At 41.7% G+C, this 17,288-nt stretch overlaps 1 protein-coding gene across 1 annotated transcript in view; it reads right to left on the reverse strand.

Moving 5' to 3' along the window:
* Window positions 1-1,295: 1,295 nt before the first annotated feature.
* sh3gl2b (SH3 domain containing GRB2 like 2b, endophilin A1) overlaps window positions 1,296-17,288 on the reverse strand; it is a 32,715-nt gene continuing 16,722 nt past the window's right edge. Inside the window, exons 2-9 of the mRNA XM_085759486.1 lie at window positions 6,395-6,463; window positions 5,345-5,417; window positions 5,115-5,258; window positions 4,167-4,300; window positions 3,862-4,020; window positions 3,027-3,130; window positions 2,792-2,922; window positions 1,296-1,682 (exon numbers count right to left, since the gene is read on the reverse strand). Of these exons, the coding sequence (XP_085615612.1) occupies window positions 1,486-1,682; window positions 2,792-2,922; window positions 3,027-3,130; window positions 3,862-4,020; window positions 4,167-4,300; window positions 5,115-5,258; window positions 5,345-5,417; window positions 6,395-6,463 (1,011 nt within the window). The 3' untranslated portion in view covers window positions 1,296-1,485. The remainder of the gene's footprint in view (window positions 1,683-2,791; window positions 2,923-3,026; window positions 3,131-3,861; window positions 4,021-4,166; window positions 4,301-5,114; window positions 5,259-5,344; window positions 5,418-6,394; window positions 6,464-17,288) is intronic.

Consider the following 17,288-nt stretch of genomic DNA (forward strand, 5'->3'; position numbering starts at 1 on the left):
TTTGACTGTTGGAACATTCTCATTTGACAAAGGTGGGCCGACTGACATGAGTGGTGGGGTCATCTCATTTTTTGGGTTTTCCCTGTTTAGCAACTTGGTGAACCTAAACAGAGCTGAAACTTGTCTCTCTTTTATGCTTGTGTTTGGGAGTTTAAGGACGGCTACCACTGTTCACACAGTCCTGCATGCAAGAGTCACAGATAAGACAAATCAGCAAGCATCTACTCCACACAGTACACAAAAAACACTGTGAAGGGGTAACTTAGGATCACACAAAGAGATAAAACCAGCATCTTTTCCTCTGTGAATACCTTATCGAGTCAAGGCTCATCAAATTGCCAACCTGAAGAAAAGCTCTGTTTGGTAAAACTGGCCTGTGCTGGTTGTGTGAGCGTATCGCTGCTGTCAAGTATATCATCTAACCCAGAGTTTCCTTCGCTGACATGTTTATCGACATGCTGAATGGCCCTCAAACCTCTAACACCTGCTAAAACTCCCATTGATGGATAAATGAGCATCAAAAGGAGCGATCAAGTATTTTCTTCTTTGTCTTATTGCACATACGGCTTTATTCAAAAGATGCACTCCTGAAAAACTAAATTTTAAGCCATTGCTGAAATTTTTGTTTGGCTGGTTCATGCAAACAGCCACTGAGCTGAGACTTAACAGAGAGAGGCAGAGGATGTTAGAAGAAGTGCTTGATATACTCAAACAGAAGGATCTGGTGACCTTCTACAGCTCTGGATCATGGTTAAGTGGTCTGTATACAGTATGGAGCCATGCTAAAAGGCAGTGCTAGCCGAGAGAGAAAGAAAGAAAGACAGAAAGGAAGGAAGGAAGGAAGGGAGGAGGGGGAAGACTGTGACAGTTGCTGAGAAATCTAGGGCTGTTGAAAAGCACAAGAAGGCAAAGTCTAGGTAGAAAAGACAGAATTACTCCAAGAGAAAAGACGGTGAGAAAAAGTAAGAAGATAGGAAGAAGACAGTATCACAAAAAGCTGTCAGGCCGTTTTCACTGACAAGAAGGTACTTGTGCTGGCTTGATCATCATAATAGAGTAGGACCAGGTCAAAACGCACACACAGACACATACATGCACGTACATAAACACCGTGCCTTATTCGCAATTCGTCTCCGAAGCCTCGGTGCTGCCTGGCCGAGCACCGCACCGTAGTAGAAGATCATCATCTCTTCATCTTCTCGTCTCTTTCCTTTCAATCCCTGCTCTTCTCCCACTCTTCTGCATTTATCGTACAAAAAATCCTCCTCTCCCGTCTCTTCTTCTCCTCCGGTCGATGTCCCGGTGCCTCGACTCCGGCTCCTCTCTCAGTTCACTCCATTTTCGTGAAAGCAGAATGGCACAGAAGCACAGAAGAAGTAGAAGTAGAAGGAGGGCGTGGTTTTGTTTTTTTTATGCAAACACAGGCTGTTTTCGGGGCGTCTTGATTGGTCGAGGGGGGAAAAGGGTTAAGGTCATTGGCGGGACCTAATGAGGGAGCGGCACCAGGATATCCACGTAGTTGATGGGGAAGAAGCCCGACTGGCCGTTGATCATGCCCTCGTACCAGTTGTCGTCGATCTGGTTGGTCAGGGTGATGACGTCGCCCTCCTTGAAGCCGAGCTCGCCCTCGTTCTCTGGCTCGAAGTCGTACAGCGCTCTGCAACAGGGCTGGTCCATGGGAGCTAGGACAGGAGAGCAACAAGACAGGTAGAGTCAGAAGAATTGTACGTCAACTGCAACAACCACTTTTGGGGCATTTGTGGGCCAATTGGTTTGGTTTATTGACAACATTCAAATGGCATCAACATACATCCATGTATGTTTGCTTGGTCCACAAGGTCCTTAAAAAAGTAGAGGACGTCTTCACAAGATATTGAGGAAGGTTTGGTCTCGCCAATCACAATAAGCCCACGATGATCATTCTTCCCTAACAATGTACCATGACAGTCCTTAAAGGTGTTCAGAAATGGCCGTTTGTCCTGTTTGTTTCCACGAGTTGCCGCACGAGTTTACCCGAGTGAGGAAAACAAATTTGATTGGGCGTTATCGAGTGGGCGGGATATTCAATGTTTGGGGCGGGACAGAACTCTGTGTGTGTGTGTGCGAGTGTGTTTAGCTAACGTAGCTAACTGTTAGGTAGTAGACTTGCTACGTTATAGCTTGCTAACCTAGCAAGCTAGGCTAAGTGATGGAGCGCAGGGATCTGGAGGAGCAGAGTGGAGTAGGGACGGAGGAGATTTGGACGAGTGGACGAGTCTCCTAGTTTTTCTGACGTTTGATTGACGAATGACGGATCCAATATCACTGGCATTATCCAATGCGAAAAAAAACTACCCCACTTTCATCCCGGATTTACTTGAAAATAGAATTTTGCACAAAGTTTGGGCTACATCGTCTGATAGATGAGTGATTACACAAATTTTAAGACCCATAATGGGCTCAAATTCAATTTTCTTTTCTGAACACCTTTAAGGACTCCTCAATTCCTTTTACAGTTGTGATCAGACCCCTTCAAACATCTACTCGGATTCTAGAGTTATTGATAAACGCCAAGAGACAGTGCACCAGAAACTAGCTTGGATCAGTGTTTACATTATAGAGTAACGGTCTCTTTAGCTGAGAAGGTACAGTATGCTGAGTTCAAGTTCTGTGCAGTTCGTCTTGCACTATGACTACCCTGTGTTGGGTTGGACCATTATTGTCCCGATGTTTTCCGGTTTGACCCCAGTATAAGGTAACTTCAATGCACAGCAGGTAAGAAGTACAGAAGAGTTAAATGAAGTCCCTCTACCTGGTGATCTTCCGGGGGATTTGGCGGAGTGGATCCCCCCGTTGTGGCTCTCGCTGGGGGGAAGCAGCTCCAGGGTCATCCGGGGTTTGGGAGTGTACTCCTTCCTCGGTTTACTGGACACTTCTTTTATCCTGGATAAAGGCCAGACGTAGTTATAAAAAAAAAGGTTTATCAAATCACACAGATCTATTTCCACAGGTTTATTTATATCACCGGTGGGCGGATAAATCAATACCTGTCCTCCATCTTGCTGGAGAGCTGTTGGAGGATTTCAGCAGCGCGGCTGTGGTACTCCAACTGAGCTTGGACCAGCGCTGCCAGCTGGCTCACCTGCTCGATCTGCAACACACACACACACATTTTTATGACTGCATGAGCCTTGTTGTGTATCCGAGCCAGACCCCGGCCCAGCATGGCACAGGATTGCTGCCCTTTGTTTTTCCATGGCAGTTTTGAACACACACACTCCTATAGCAACAGTACAAGTATTCCTTTGAGCTTTTATTTTGGAAATATTTTCAATTTGTGATGTGAATTGGCTCTATATAAATAAAAACTGACTTGACTTTCTGTTTTAATATTTTGTTTTCATACAAGTGTTTTTTATTGTTTAAAGGGACAACGAGGAGTTTTGGAAAAGCGAAGTGTTTTCACACTACATTTATGAGCCTCCGCGCACCGTGAAATTCTTTGACCGGCGCAAGACAGACTCATGTTTTCATTCATCAAGAATTAAAGTCAGAGGTTCGAAGACGATCACATACCGTCCTAGTTCCGACCATAAACGGCGATTCGGTGGCGTTATTCTCATGACTCGCCACGAAACCGAAAGTAAGGAAACGCTGGTCGGCTCGACCAGCATTTCCACCACCACTAATAATAACAAAATAACGATAGAGACAAAACGATATATTTATCGAAAATGGGCCCATTAACAAGCGTGGGTAGCGTAGATTCATCCACATTAACGTGAGACTTTTTTTATAACCAAATAGAAACTCCTCGTTGTCCCTTTAACTTTAACGTTATGTATAATTCTTTTACAACATAAGAGATCAGATTGTCCTTACGTCGCTCTCCAGCAGGTTGAACATGCTCTGCTCTGCGATCTCTTTGCTCTCGTCAAACTTCTCTAGCGCCTGTTTGATTTCATCGTCCTGGACTTTCCCCTGACGCTTCTTCTTGTAGTCGAAGTCCAGACGGCGGCCCTCCATCTTCTTCAAATGGTGCTGCAGAGGAGGACGAGGATGGAATATAAATCACTTTGGAGACCAGCGTTTGAGCCATGCAACTACTTGATGGCATTAGCAGCATCAAACAAGCCCTTTCTCTGAAGCCCTCTGTCTGGGGAACGACGTCGGGTTTTGTCGTTCACCTGGATCTCTTTGAGGTCTTTGTCGTGGAGGTTCTGCAGAGGGTCGATAAAGTTCTGTTTGACCTCCATGTCCAGAGCGTCCTTCACCTCGCCGAGCTCCTTCATCGCCTCGCCAGCGTCCATCATCGCCAGGCCTGGAAGGACGGGGAAGAAAATGAAGAGATGGCAGATAGAGAAAGAGAATCAAAAAGAAGAAAAGGACTCGCCACACTGTAGATGCTCCCAAGTGTACAAAGATTTATTGGAGGACTACACTAAAAAGGTTTCAACAACGTTTAGAGCAATGCGCTAGAGAAAGAGTCAAACACTAAAAACGTATGCACACCTACAGAAGCAGACAGGTGTGTAGGAGAGGAACAGACCAGAGGAAAACTCCAACTCCCTGTCTAACTTGCATATGGTTTTAATTAGGGCTGGGCCGATATGCTTTTGTGCCGATTCGATTCTCTAACGATTTTTGGGTCCCGATTCGATTTAAATTGCGATTCTGATTAAACAAGTATTGCGATTTTATATTTCAATTATTGTGATTTTCTTTCCTTAAACAAAAGCAGTTGAACCAAACACTTGACAATACATCATAAGTCATATTTACAAAAAACAATACACGCATCACATCAGTTTGTCTGTTGTGTTCGTTTGTTCACATAGATATCTGTGAACAAACAAACACAACAGGCCGGTTTGACTTTGTCGAGTGTAATGGCACAGAATACATGATCGTACAATAAAGATTGGTCGTTCCAAAAAAAATAAAAATAAAAATAAATAACAAATCGCCAGAAAAAAATCGCGATTAATATAAAAATCGATATTTTGGCCCAGCCTTAGTTTTAATAAGAGTTACAATGTTTACCTTCATCAGGTAATGGATAGAGAGATAAAGAAAGAGTGAAAAAGGTAAGAGGAAAGGAATGAATGAAAACAAACGTGTAGATTCCTACTTACCGAAGCAGGACTCCTCCCCTAACTCCCGTCCGAACTTCAACATGGCGTCTCCCAGGACGGTCTCGGCCTGTGGGTAACCCGGCCCCTTGTCCTGCCCCCGGATCTTTGACATGGTGTTGATCATACTCAGCTTGGCTCTGGAGGCTGCAAAGAAGCAAAATGAGCAACGACTTGGATGCTGATATTGGTTTGTTTTTTTTGCTACTGCGCATGGCTGTGTGTTTTCCTACCTGGATTGGGCTGTAGGTATTCTGTGGTTCTGGTCATGATGTCCAACACTGCTCTGCTGGTGATGTCCACCTTCTGCAGAGCAAAAATACATGAGGCTACAGTCTGGATCCTTGACAAAAACCACCGACCAGCATCTCTAAAGCTCGTTAACTGAAAACAATGTCAACTTGCTCTTCTACTGGAGGTTATGTGCAGAAATATCTTCAGGCTCAGCGAAGCTAACAAACTGTAATTTAATTCGACAGCTAAAAAAAACCCCCTTGTGTTTAATTGTTGTTCAACTGTTAGCTATTGTCAGTCCTCATGAAACTCATCCAACGTGTCCTACAGCATTCATTTAGGGCTTTTATTGTGAAGGAGCTGCAATGTTAGCCCCCCTGAAAACTCACCTACAAAACTACTTACAGGGATAGTTCACCCAAAATTCAAATTTCACTCATTATGAGTTACGGGGGGGTCCGTGCAGCACTATTTGTCCATATAATGGTTGTGAATGGTGCTCACTTTTCGTCGTCCAAAAAGACACACCAAAAAACATCCAAATACCTCCATAGTGCTCGTCTGTAATGTCCCTCTTGTATTGAAGCCCCGACATTAGAAATTGTTCCGCCGGTGACACAGGAAGAGCAGTGAACTGAGACACTGGGAGCTTCCGCTACAAACAAGCTTAAAATATAGACTTATTTAATTTTTTTCGGAACAATTTCTCATGTCGGGGCTTCAATACAAGAGGGACATTACAGACGAGCACTATGGAGGTATTTGGATGTTTTTTGGTGTGTCTTTTTGGACGAAGAAAAGTGAGCCCCATTCACAACCATTATATGGACAAATAACTTCTCCCAGCCCTTAGTCGACATGAGGGTGAGTAGATAATGAGTGAAATTTGAATTTTGGGTGGACTATCCCTTTAAATATCCACAAAAAACTAAGTTTGAAAGGCAACTAGGGGAATCTAATAAGGTTTTATTGGCTCATCAGGACTGCAAATACATTAACAGAGGTTTTATTACTGTACAAAACAGAAATGTGACAGTGGGTTTGTTTACCTTTTCCATCTCTTTGAAGTCATCGTCTAACTTGGTTCCTTCCGCCCCTCCGACCTTCTCGCTGACTTTCTGTAATGACAGAGAGAGAGAAAAAAGGCCGATACACAGTCAGTCAGGACTTTCTGTTCTGGAGGACTTTGTTATCTGCAGCCCACCCAGAGAGACGAAAGGCCGGGCGCTTTCACAGACGTAATGGAGAGGAGGCTGCGATTCCTGCTGTGAGATGAAAGTAGAGTAGAGAGTGAAGCAAGAGGAGCAAATAAGGGACAGTGCATCAAATAAAAGAAGCAGCAGGAAGCGACAGACATCACAAAGACAGTTTGTTGTGACGGCGTTTTCTTTGACGACTGATACCGGCTGTGAAAGTGAAGGCTGCTCCGTGTGAGTCCAACCTTTAATTCCTCTGTTTTATTGTTCGGGTCTGTAACGCCGCATTATGTAATAATGACGCATTATGTAATAATGTAATAAATCTTCACGTCATTATGTAATAACGCCGCATTTTGTAATAATCTGCCGCATTTTGTAATAAAAATCTTGAACGCAATATGTAATAAACTTTGCCGCATTTTGTAATAAGTTGTTACATTTTACATCACTTATTACATATTGCGGGTGTTACACTTTTTTATGAAAAAAATGTAATAATTTTGTGCATTATGTAATAAACCACCAAAATGGATGTCTTAATTAGAAAAAAAAGACATTAGGACCATCAGAATAACACTGACTTTAAGCATACCAGCATGCATGAATCATAAATATGAATTAATTTCTAAAACCAGTAGGACGGTCAAATCTAACTATCTATCTATCTATCTATCCCACTGACTCCCCGCTCGAGCACGGCTGAACCTGGCCGGCTTGAGCTCACTTCACGGGCGCGAGCCTGCTGCAGCCGCCGCTGCTGCTGACAGCAGAGAGAGGGAGGGAAAAAAGTAAATTTCGCTTTGGTTAGGTTCAGGCAATGAAGAAAGGAGTTGGTTAAGTTTAGTAAAAACACCAGGTAGAGGCTAGACAGGCTGGAAGCATAATGAGCGATATATGTTATTAATATGGAGTGCTTGTTTTGCACATGATCCGTTTGATCCCAGAAAGGAAAAAAGGATCAATGCGCAGCCTCTGTTTCCTTTCTGATTGCGTCCGTCTGTCTGTTCGGAGTGGGAGAGAGAGACAGAGAACCCAATCCACCTGTCTGTAATGTAAGTTTGATTTGATATGAGTGTCAAGGTTTAATTACGGACACTAATGAGCGCGCAGCAGTGCGTAAAAGTCGTGCGTAATGACAGCTCCTCGTTGGTGAAACATAATAAACTGCACCTCTTCTTCCACGTGTGTCTTATTGACAGGTGGAACCCATATGAATAATAATATAAATGCATAGTGAACGGTAAAAATGTAGAGTTTGACTAATAACTAGTCCCCCCCCCCCACCCCCCCCAGCTTGCCCCAGCTGCGGCTCCGGGGGCGGTGATCCCAGCCGCCCCTGCCGCTGCTGGAGCAGAGCTGGACCCGGCCTGGAGCTCCAGTCGGACCGTGGTCCATGTCATCCCTCCACAGACGAACATGACCCGGGCGTATTATTGTCGGTGGGCAAGGGGGGAGGGAGAGACGCGGAGCGGTTACCATCCGCGTGGGACCCGCTGTCGGAGGAGACCGCTCTGCTCAGCGGGGAGGAGGAGCAGCGTGTATTATTGTTAATGTTTTTTCTAATTAAGACATCCATTTTGGTGGTTTATTACATAATGCACCAAATTATTACAGTTTTTTCATAAAAAAGTGTAACACCCGCAATATGTAATAAGTGATGTAAAATGTAACAACTTATTACAAAATGCGGCAAAGTTTATTACATATTGCGTTCAAGATTTTTATTACAAAATGCGGCAGATTATTACAAAATGCGGCGTTATTACATAATGACGTGAAGATTTATTACATTATTACATAATGCGTCATTATTACATAATGCGGCGTTACAGGGTCATTAAAATATATTAAAGCGAGTCAATAACGCTTTAATCATCTGTTTCTGGAGACAGCAAACGAGCAGCTCAAATTCTTCAACAACCTCTTCATCCTTTATCAAGGGACAAGAGGCTCTTCAGTTGTTTAATAGACTGAACACAAGCAGAGTCTGTGTTCACGACTCAAAGAACCGCTCAGCGTCTTTTTCCATTATTGCTTTAGAAAAAGTTAATGAGTTTATTATGAATATGAAAGCTGCAGTTCCTCTCCTGGCCACTAGAGTGAGTCTCCAACAGGAAGTCAGTCCCCATAGACTAAAATGTCTTCATGACTTTACAGCAGAAATAAATCAGGGTTTCTGCAGGTACCAGCAAATCTAATTTAAAGGGACAACGAGGAGTTTCTATTTGGTTATAAAAAAGTCTCACGTTAATGTGGATGAATCTCCGCTACCCACACTTGTTAATGGGCCCATTTTCGATAAATATATCGTTTTGTCTCTATCGTTACTTTGCGAGTCATGAGAATAACGCAGCTGAATCGCCGTTTATGGTGGGAACTACGACGGTATGTGATCGTCTTCCAACCTCTGACTTTAATTCTTGATGAATGAAAACATGAGTCTGTCTTGCGCCGGTCAAAGAATTTTACGGTGCGCGAGGAGGCTCATAAATGTAGTGTGAAAACACTTCGCTTTTCCAAAACTCCTCGTTGTCCCTTTAATGCTTTTTAATGCTATTTCAAACATTTTTAATGCCCATGACTACCATACATGCGCGTACATATACTTACCTATATATACATACACACACCCAATTACTTGGGTCTGCATACTTTCTGTGCAAAATCAAGGTTTATATATTATGATTTTTTTTTTTTATATTTAATGCCTCTGGGAATAGAATTTAATGCTTTTTAATACTTGGACATTTTTATTTTTAATGCTTTTTAATGACCCATGGGAACCCTGTAAATGTTGCATAACTTGGGGTGAGATAACAGGTGGGTGAGATTTACTTGGAGTTCGGGGGCGGAGTCAGAACAGCTCGCTCTTCAAAAACCTGCAGAGGCAACGTCAGTTTTTGTTTGCTGTCTCTGTTTCGTGACTTTGTTGTCATCATTTTGAGTCTTTTTGTTGTTTTTAACCTTTAGTTGTTGGTTTGAGCCTTTTTAAAAAATCATTTTATACCTTTTTTGTTGTTGTTTTGAGTTAATATTTAGAAACCTGTGGGTGAGATCACTGAGGGTTCATCTAACTCTGTTTTGTGTCGTAGTTGTTCTTGTTTTGAGTTTTAGTTTTTAGAAACCTGTGTGTGACGTCCATCTTTGTTTGATGAACAAACTGACCACAGCAGGCGTCAGTTTCTGGAAAACCCAGCCTCCATGACCAATCACCAATCATCACCACATTCATTCACCCTTTGGAGAGAAGATGAATGGAACAAGTGGAACGCCTCAGGTTCATCATACACCTGCGTGTTGCCATGACGACCTTTAGTGCATCTGATACGTCCGTCGCCGTCGTCGCCGTGGTCGCAGGAAGTGCCGCAGAGTCTCAGGGAAGGAGGAGGAGGAGAGGGAGGAGAGTGGGATTTTCCATAATCGTGACTCACATCGCCCACCCACGCATAACACACACACACACACACACACACACACACACACACACACACACATGATGCGGTATAGGCGGTTGAACATGCATTAATGCATCACGCAGCACCAACAGGACAGCGCGGCGTCTGAGGTTCATGGGAAAAGTCCAGCTTGGTGCAGGTGCATGAATAATTCAACACCAACGCTGCAGCTGTGTAAACTCACCGTTGCTGTTTAGACTTGAGCTTATAAAATAAACATTTGACAAATCACATCAACATCAGTTTTATTGCATCACGACCCAGTTTTAAAGAGTCTGCTCATCTGTGAGTCATGTGTTTAGAGTCGTTTAGATTCAGTCGGGGAGAATTAATCCAATAATGAGAGAAAAATCCAACCAATGAAAACAAAAGTGTGAATCACAGCTCTGGTTTTTTCCTCTTTTTTCTCCCTTGAATCATCACACAACCAGTCAGATTGACTGTGGGGCCTCAACCTCCATGTTAGAAACCACTGGCAGGGTTCCTACACATTTGAAATGTCTAAACTCCAGACTTCTTCCACTCTAATTTCACCAAAAAACAAAACAAAACAAAAAAAAACACATAAAGGACAAAGCATACCTTCTCATGTGCACATATAATGTCTTAATACGTTGTTAGATGCTATTACTAGTAATCAAATCAGCAATAATAACCTAATACAAGTATCCAGTGGGTAATAGCAAATAACTAAGAATATTTAATAATAGTAAAAGTAATAATAATGATAAAGGAAAAAAAAACACAAACAGCTATTACACCAAATTTAAAGTAAACTAACTTATTATCGATCAGCAAATTGTTAAAAATAAATAAGTAATAAGTAATAAGTAAATAACTAATTTATGACATTTGAGTAATTAGACGTGTATCATGTAAATAAATTGTGCAATTAATCATTTGTTTTCATTATTCTGAATTCGTATGCCATTATGTTACCAGATAGTTTCCAGGAGATTGTAGCCAGGTACAACAGTGCATACAAAATATTTAAAGGGACAACGAGGAGTTTGTATTTGGTTCTAAAAGAGTCTCATATTAATGTGGATGAATCTTCGTTACCACTTGTTAATGGGTCCATTTTCGATAAATACATCGTTTTGTCTTTATAGTTATTTTGTGGTCGACTCGCCCAGCATTTCCTACTTTCGGTTTCCCGGACGCTGCCCGGCAGGTCATGGGAATAACGCCGCCGAATCGCCGTTTACGGTCGGAACTACGACGGTATATGATCGTCTTTGAACCTCCGACTTTAATTCTGGATTACAGTAATGAAAACATTCTTGGCAAATGTTTTTGCTTTCGTCCGTCTTGCAAAAGACTTCACTTTCCAAAACTCCTCGTTGACCCTTTAACCCAAATAACTTCAGATAAGACCAAACACAGATAATAAGATAAATATACAGTGTTTCCATACAAATTTAGTTTCCATTTTCCATACTTCCCATACCTGCATAGGAACCTTTCACTGGTCTGGATCAAACCAACTGTAGTAATGAGTTAAAACCTGCAGATACAACATGAGAATCACAGTGACTCTAGACGATGAGAAAAGATGAAACTGTAAGTATCTCTCTCTGTGTGTGTAGCAGATGTCGCACATGTTCGACATCAAACTAAACTCAACCTTGCAACATGAAAGGTAAATACTTGTGTTTATGTAACTGCTTACACACCTGAGCAGCTGAGTGTGTGTGTGTCTGTGTGTTACAGTTACACGCTTTGATCAAAGGCGCTGAGCTGACAGCGACTACGAGAGTCGAGGAGAGTTACAGTTAGAGAGACGTCATGAGCTCAGACAGGCACACACACACACACACACACACACAGGGACGTCAAACTGTGTCGCTGTTGTTGTCAGTTGTGTCTCTTTACTGTCGTTATTGTTTTAAGTTTAAATTTCTCTACTGATGATTGTTTTATTACGAGTGTTTTGTGTTTTTAGTTTCTTGTATCATTGTTTTGAGTCTTTGTGTTGTTGTTTTGAGTTTATTTTTCAGTCGTGTTTGTCTCTTTTTGTGTTCGTGTTGTAAGTTTCCGGTCATATTAGATTTTTCTTTGCGTAGTTTTGTGTCTCTTGGTCTTTGTGTTCATTTTTTTTTATAACTTGTTGTGTCTCCGTTGTCCTCCGTGATAACAACACAACACAAGAACAACAAAACAAAACACAAAACCAGAGCGGGGGGAAAGAAAGTGAGAAGGACAGACAGATGAGGAAGAAGATGCAGTTGCCATGGAGACAGTGATCTGACTGGGTCCTCTCATGTTTCCAAGAAAACACACACACACACACGCAGGCTGGTGTGTGAGTCTGGTTGCAGAGAGGTGTACTGACACACTGTTACGTAACCGTCTCAGCGCTCACACTTTATTTCTGCTTCAGCTCCGACGTCTTTGGTCTTTTATTGTGAAACATTTTGTCATGTTTGAACTATACGACGTGATATTTTGTATTTCTTTATATAGCTGCGTGTTAACCTTTAATTGAGAAATTAAATAAAAAAGAACGATCATGACATTTTTAAATAAAGATTCCTCCCTCGTGATGATTTAGAGGCTAAAAGCGGCTGCACAGTCGACCTGTAGGGGGCGCTGTGCCGACACCTTCCCCATAGACAAGATGTAATATTAAGTTTTAGTGGCATAAAAGCTCAGACATGGGTGGAAGAAAGCAATTTTTTTTATTGCTTTTATTTTGTATTCTATTCTTCTTTATTTTTATAATTATTGAGTTCACTTTGCTGCGATACTGCAAATTTCCCAATCTTGAGACTAATAAATCAACACATCTACAATTAAAACATACTATATAATATTTTAAACCTAGCATAAATTGGAAAACTTTTATATATATTTCTGGTCTATTTAAATATGTATGTATATGTGCATAGATAAATATATATGTATATATATCCATCCCAAAGCCAGTCGATATTTGTGGATATTTAACTCATTGAGTGCCGCGCTCCTTTCCAAAGTTTTAGTCAAGCGTACCGGCAATTTAGACCTTTTTTGACAATTTTTGTAGAGCCACAGTGTATTCTATATTATTGCCACCAACACATACTGTGGCTCATTTGAAAGGTGAAACTTTCTGCTTCAAATGGCCACAAACCGTTTGTTTCTACGTGCCTCCGTTCCTGAGAAAAGTCAAGCTAAACATGGCTGGGTTTCACCAAAATCCCTGCTTTTTTTCTAGAAAAGGAGATACAGCGTCGTTTATGAAATGTGCTCTGTTTGTGCAGATTGATATGTAAAAAAATAAATGAATAAAAAAAACAGAAAAACATATAAGCAAATATAATTCATATGTACTGTATATATGTTGCTTTAAATGTCAGTAACACATATGGTTACAACATCTAATACCAAATAAACAGTGTGTAAATGTTTCAATTAGTATTTCATATAAGTTGTGAACATATGTCTAATATAATAAGGATGTATGTTTTATATTGAGGCTCCATCTGTTCTACATCTCCACCTCCACCTCCTCCTCATCTTCATCATCACTTTCTTTTTTTTCCTGCTCCCACTTCTTCACTTCTCCCTCTCCTCCCTCCTTTCTTTCTTTCTTTCTTTCCTTTCTTCATCTCGTTTTGCTGAGTCACTCCCAGAGAGAGAGAGAGAGAGAAAAGAAGAAGGCCTAATTAAATGTGCGCTGCTCTGTACAAGTGGCTGACATTGAGGAGGTCAGAGGTCGCGGCGCCCTGACAGCAGATGCAGCAGATAGACCTCCTCCTCTCCGGCCGACATTAATCTTGTTGTGGAGCAGAATTAGCCAATCAGAGGGGGAGAAATGGGAGCCGGAGAGGAGAAGCTGGCAGCGGCAGACGGTTCATCTATCAGTCTGAACGGCTGCCAAAACACTCAGACGCCATGTTGGACTGTAAGTCGGATAAAAGCCTGGATTGATGACTGGCTCAGGATCTTTATCTGGAGAGTAATACGTCTGTTTTATAGTGGGGAAAAAAGTGCTAAAACAAACCAACACTGTAGGAGTGACGTTTTATTCAGGTGTCTGGAGTCTTTAGATTCTTTTTGTTTTGATGTTCATCGAAGTTGAAAAGTTAGTTTAGAGACAAAAGAACATTTAGGCTACAGACAAAAACAAAGAGCCAGAAAAACCCAGTCAGAGCGAGAGCAAACAAGTAGTTATTCTTCAAGGAGACAGGACGTCAATACAGGAGGAGAAGACAGAGAGACGGAGAGGAAGACTCAGACCAGACTCAATACATCCCATAATATGCGTATAAGCACATTATGGAGTGGTTTATACAGTATATTACCCATGCGGAAATACAGATGTTGCCATATATTTCACATGTTATTATCACATATACTATATACATCCATGCACTAGATATGTGAGGATATGATTTTATGATATACCCACTGTAAAATGTGTTTTATGCAAATTTATCAAAACAAAATGTTAGCCATATGTTTTTTAAACATACATATCTGTATTTATATTAACAAATATTGATGACTATATATATGTGTACGTATCATGTGTATAATATAAACCTATAATATATGTGTGTTAACTACAGGAGATTTGACACATACACTGTACACATATTAGTGATATATGTGAATATTAGACTACATGTAACTTGTGTTAGGTATATATATCACATTTATGAAAAATACATGTTTTATAATAGGCTTCATAAATAATTCTTACATATATGGCATATATATTCTTATTTTATATGTACGTAAAGTTTATATATAGAAATTAAATGAATGTTTAGATGTGTATTAGAGACATATGAAAACACGACACAACTTATTATATTTTGACGCATACTGTATGAGCAAGTGTGTTCTTATGTTTAATTCTTCTTCTTCGCTGGTTTATTGGAGGTTGTAAGCTGTTTTTTCTGTGGTCGACAGTTGACTGTGCAAACATCATGAAAATCAGCTTTTACAGTTGAGTACAGTGGAGGAGGCTCAGCTGTCGGCGACTCTGCTGCTGCTGTTGCGTTGGGGTTTCATCACCTTGTGCACGGAGCTGAGGTGAGTTTAACCGATGCAGATAATTGTGCGTTGGCAGCTGCAGGATTACAGCTCCGACCCGACCCGTTATGTTCACAGCCAGAAGTGTCAGACCTTTTACATTACAGCCCGTCCACAGCGGCAGGGACGTTACATCACCGGGTTCACAGGAGTCGGCGAACATTCAGGGAAATTACTCAACAGACAGAAACCGAGGTGAAAAACCCAAACGGACATTTTTTTTCTCTCTTTTCTAGCCGACGAATAATAATTGGCCTCCTCACAAGTTCGTCCTCGGAGAGAAAGATGTGAGACTCAGCAGCCACTTAATTACCAGGCGCAGACAAGAGTTGGAGGTTTATTTGACAGACCTGCAGCAAATCAGACTGAAAGACTGCGAACTGGGAAAGAGAGCGAAGCGATGGCTTTTCTGATATTCGGTGACACGTTAGGGCCTCGGATCAGTCTGAAGATGTAGGAGCACATCTACGGAGACACGGCGGGCTGAGAAGAATAAAGTGAGAGGGACCGACAGAAAAAAGAAGACGCTGGGAAAAACAAGGGACACTCCTGTTTGAAGACGAATATTGAGAACTGAAAGCTGTTTCTCCTTCGTGTTAAAGGGATAGTTCACAGACAAAATTCATATTTCACTCATTATCTACTCACCCTCATGTCGACTAAGAGCTGTGAGAATTTTCAGAGTCCTCCGTGGCTTCTCTGAGTTACGGGGGGGTCAGCGTAGCAGTATTTGTCCATATAATGGTTGTGAATGGACTCCACTTTTCTTCATCCAAAAAGACACATCAAAAAACGTCCAAATACCTCCATACTGCTCGTCTGTAATGTCCCTCTTGTATTGAAGCCCCGACATGAGAAATTGTTCCGCCGGTAGAGCAGTGAACTGAGACACTGGGAGCTTCCGCTACAAACAAGCTTAAAATATAGACTTATTTAATTTTTTTCGGAACAATTTCTCATGTCGGGGCTTCAATACAAGAGGGACATTACAGATGAGCAGCATGGAGGTATTTGGACGTTTTTTGATGTGTCTTTTTGGATGAAGAAAAGTGGTATCCAGTCACAACCATTATATGGACAAATACTGCTGCGCGGACCCCCCCGTAACTCAGAGAAGCCACGGAGGACTCTGAAAATTCTCACAGCTCTTAGTTGACATGAGGGTGAGTAGATAATGAGTGAAATTTTAATTTTGGGCGAACTATCCCTTTAAACCACACGTACTCCAACCTAAACAACTCCAGAGGTCGACTTTCTAAACTCACAACTCAACAGCTATGTCGTGATTTGGTTAGAGTCATGAAGAGATCACAATTTAAAAGCAAGTACTTCCTCTACACTTGATGATCTTTGTTGTCATGGTTATGTGTAAGGCAGTTACCTAAATACGTTGCCAGGTCGTCTGAGGACAATAACGTCTTTGTCACCTAGAACAGCTCAGAAAATCTGAGACTGAAACCTCCACAGAGTCGTGATCAGGATCTACGCTGCGTTCGAGTGGATCAAACAGAGTCATCTTGATCTGAGAGCGATTGTAAGATGGACAGGAAGCAGGATAAAGATAAAGATCAGGACAATGACGGTGAAGAGGAACAAGAGAAGGAGAAAACAAAGAGGAGAAAAGGGCAAAGACAGAAGAGAAGAAAATAAAAAGCAGGAAAGAAAGGAGGTGGGAGTGTGAAACTGAGCAAAGTAAATTAGAGAGAAAATGAAGGAGAGGGGTGAGAAAAACAAGAGAAGGTGAGGAAAAGTAGAGGAGGAACGTGACGTCCTCAGGGTGTAAACAGCTTCACGTGTTGCATTGTAATTCGTGCAGGTTTCATCGCTCTGCAGAAGCATTTTCATTCTCGGGAGGCGACGGTTTGATTCCTGCAGGAAGTCTCTGACCAGCAGCTGCAGTGCAGCAGCTCAGACACAACAAACACCTCACTGACACTCTGCATCAACAACAACAGCAGCAGAAGACAACGTAGTAAGTGCCATCACATTAAAGACCATGTTACCAAAGCAAAGATCTAAAAACCATCTCAGTGTAGTTTTCTATCTCCTCTCTAAGCTTCACTCTGCAGCTCTAGTAACAACAGGTTGGTGTCAGCCAATCAGAAGAGAGGGGGCTCCGAGTCTCTCTTCTGATTGGAAGCTGCTTTTACAGTATGAATATAAACCATACAAACATAAACCACACATCAGTTTGGGCTGTTTGTTGGTTTACAAGCTGGAATTTTACGTACAAATTTGGAAAAATGTCAATGGAGTTTGTTGGA

The sequence above is a fragment of the Trachurus japonicus genome, chromosome 18 (genome assembly GCF_045865225.1).
Source record: "Trachurus japonicus isolate A0001 chromosome 18, Traja_1.0".
NCBI lineage: Eukaryota > Metazoa > Chordata > Actinopteri > Carangiformes > Carangidae > Trachurus > Trachurus japonicus.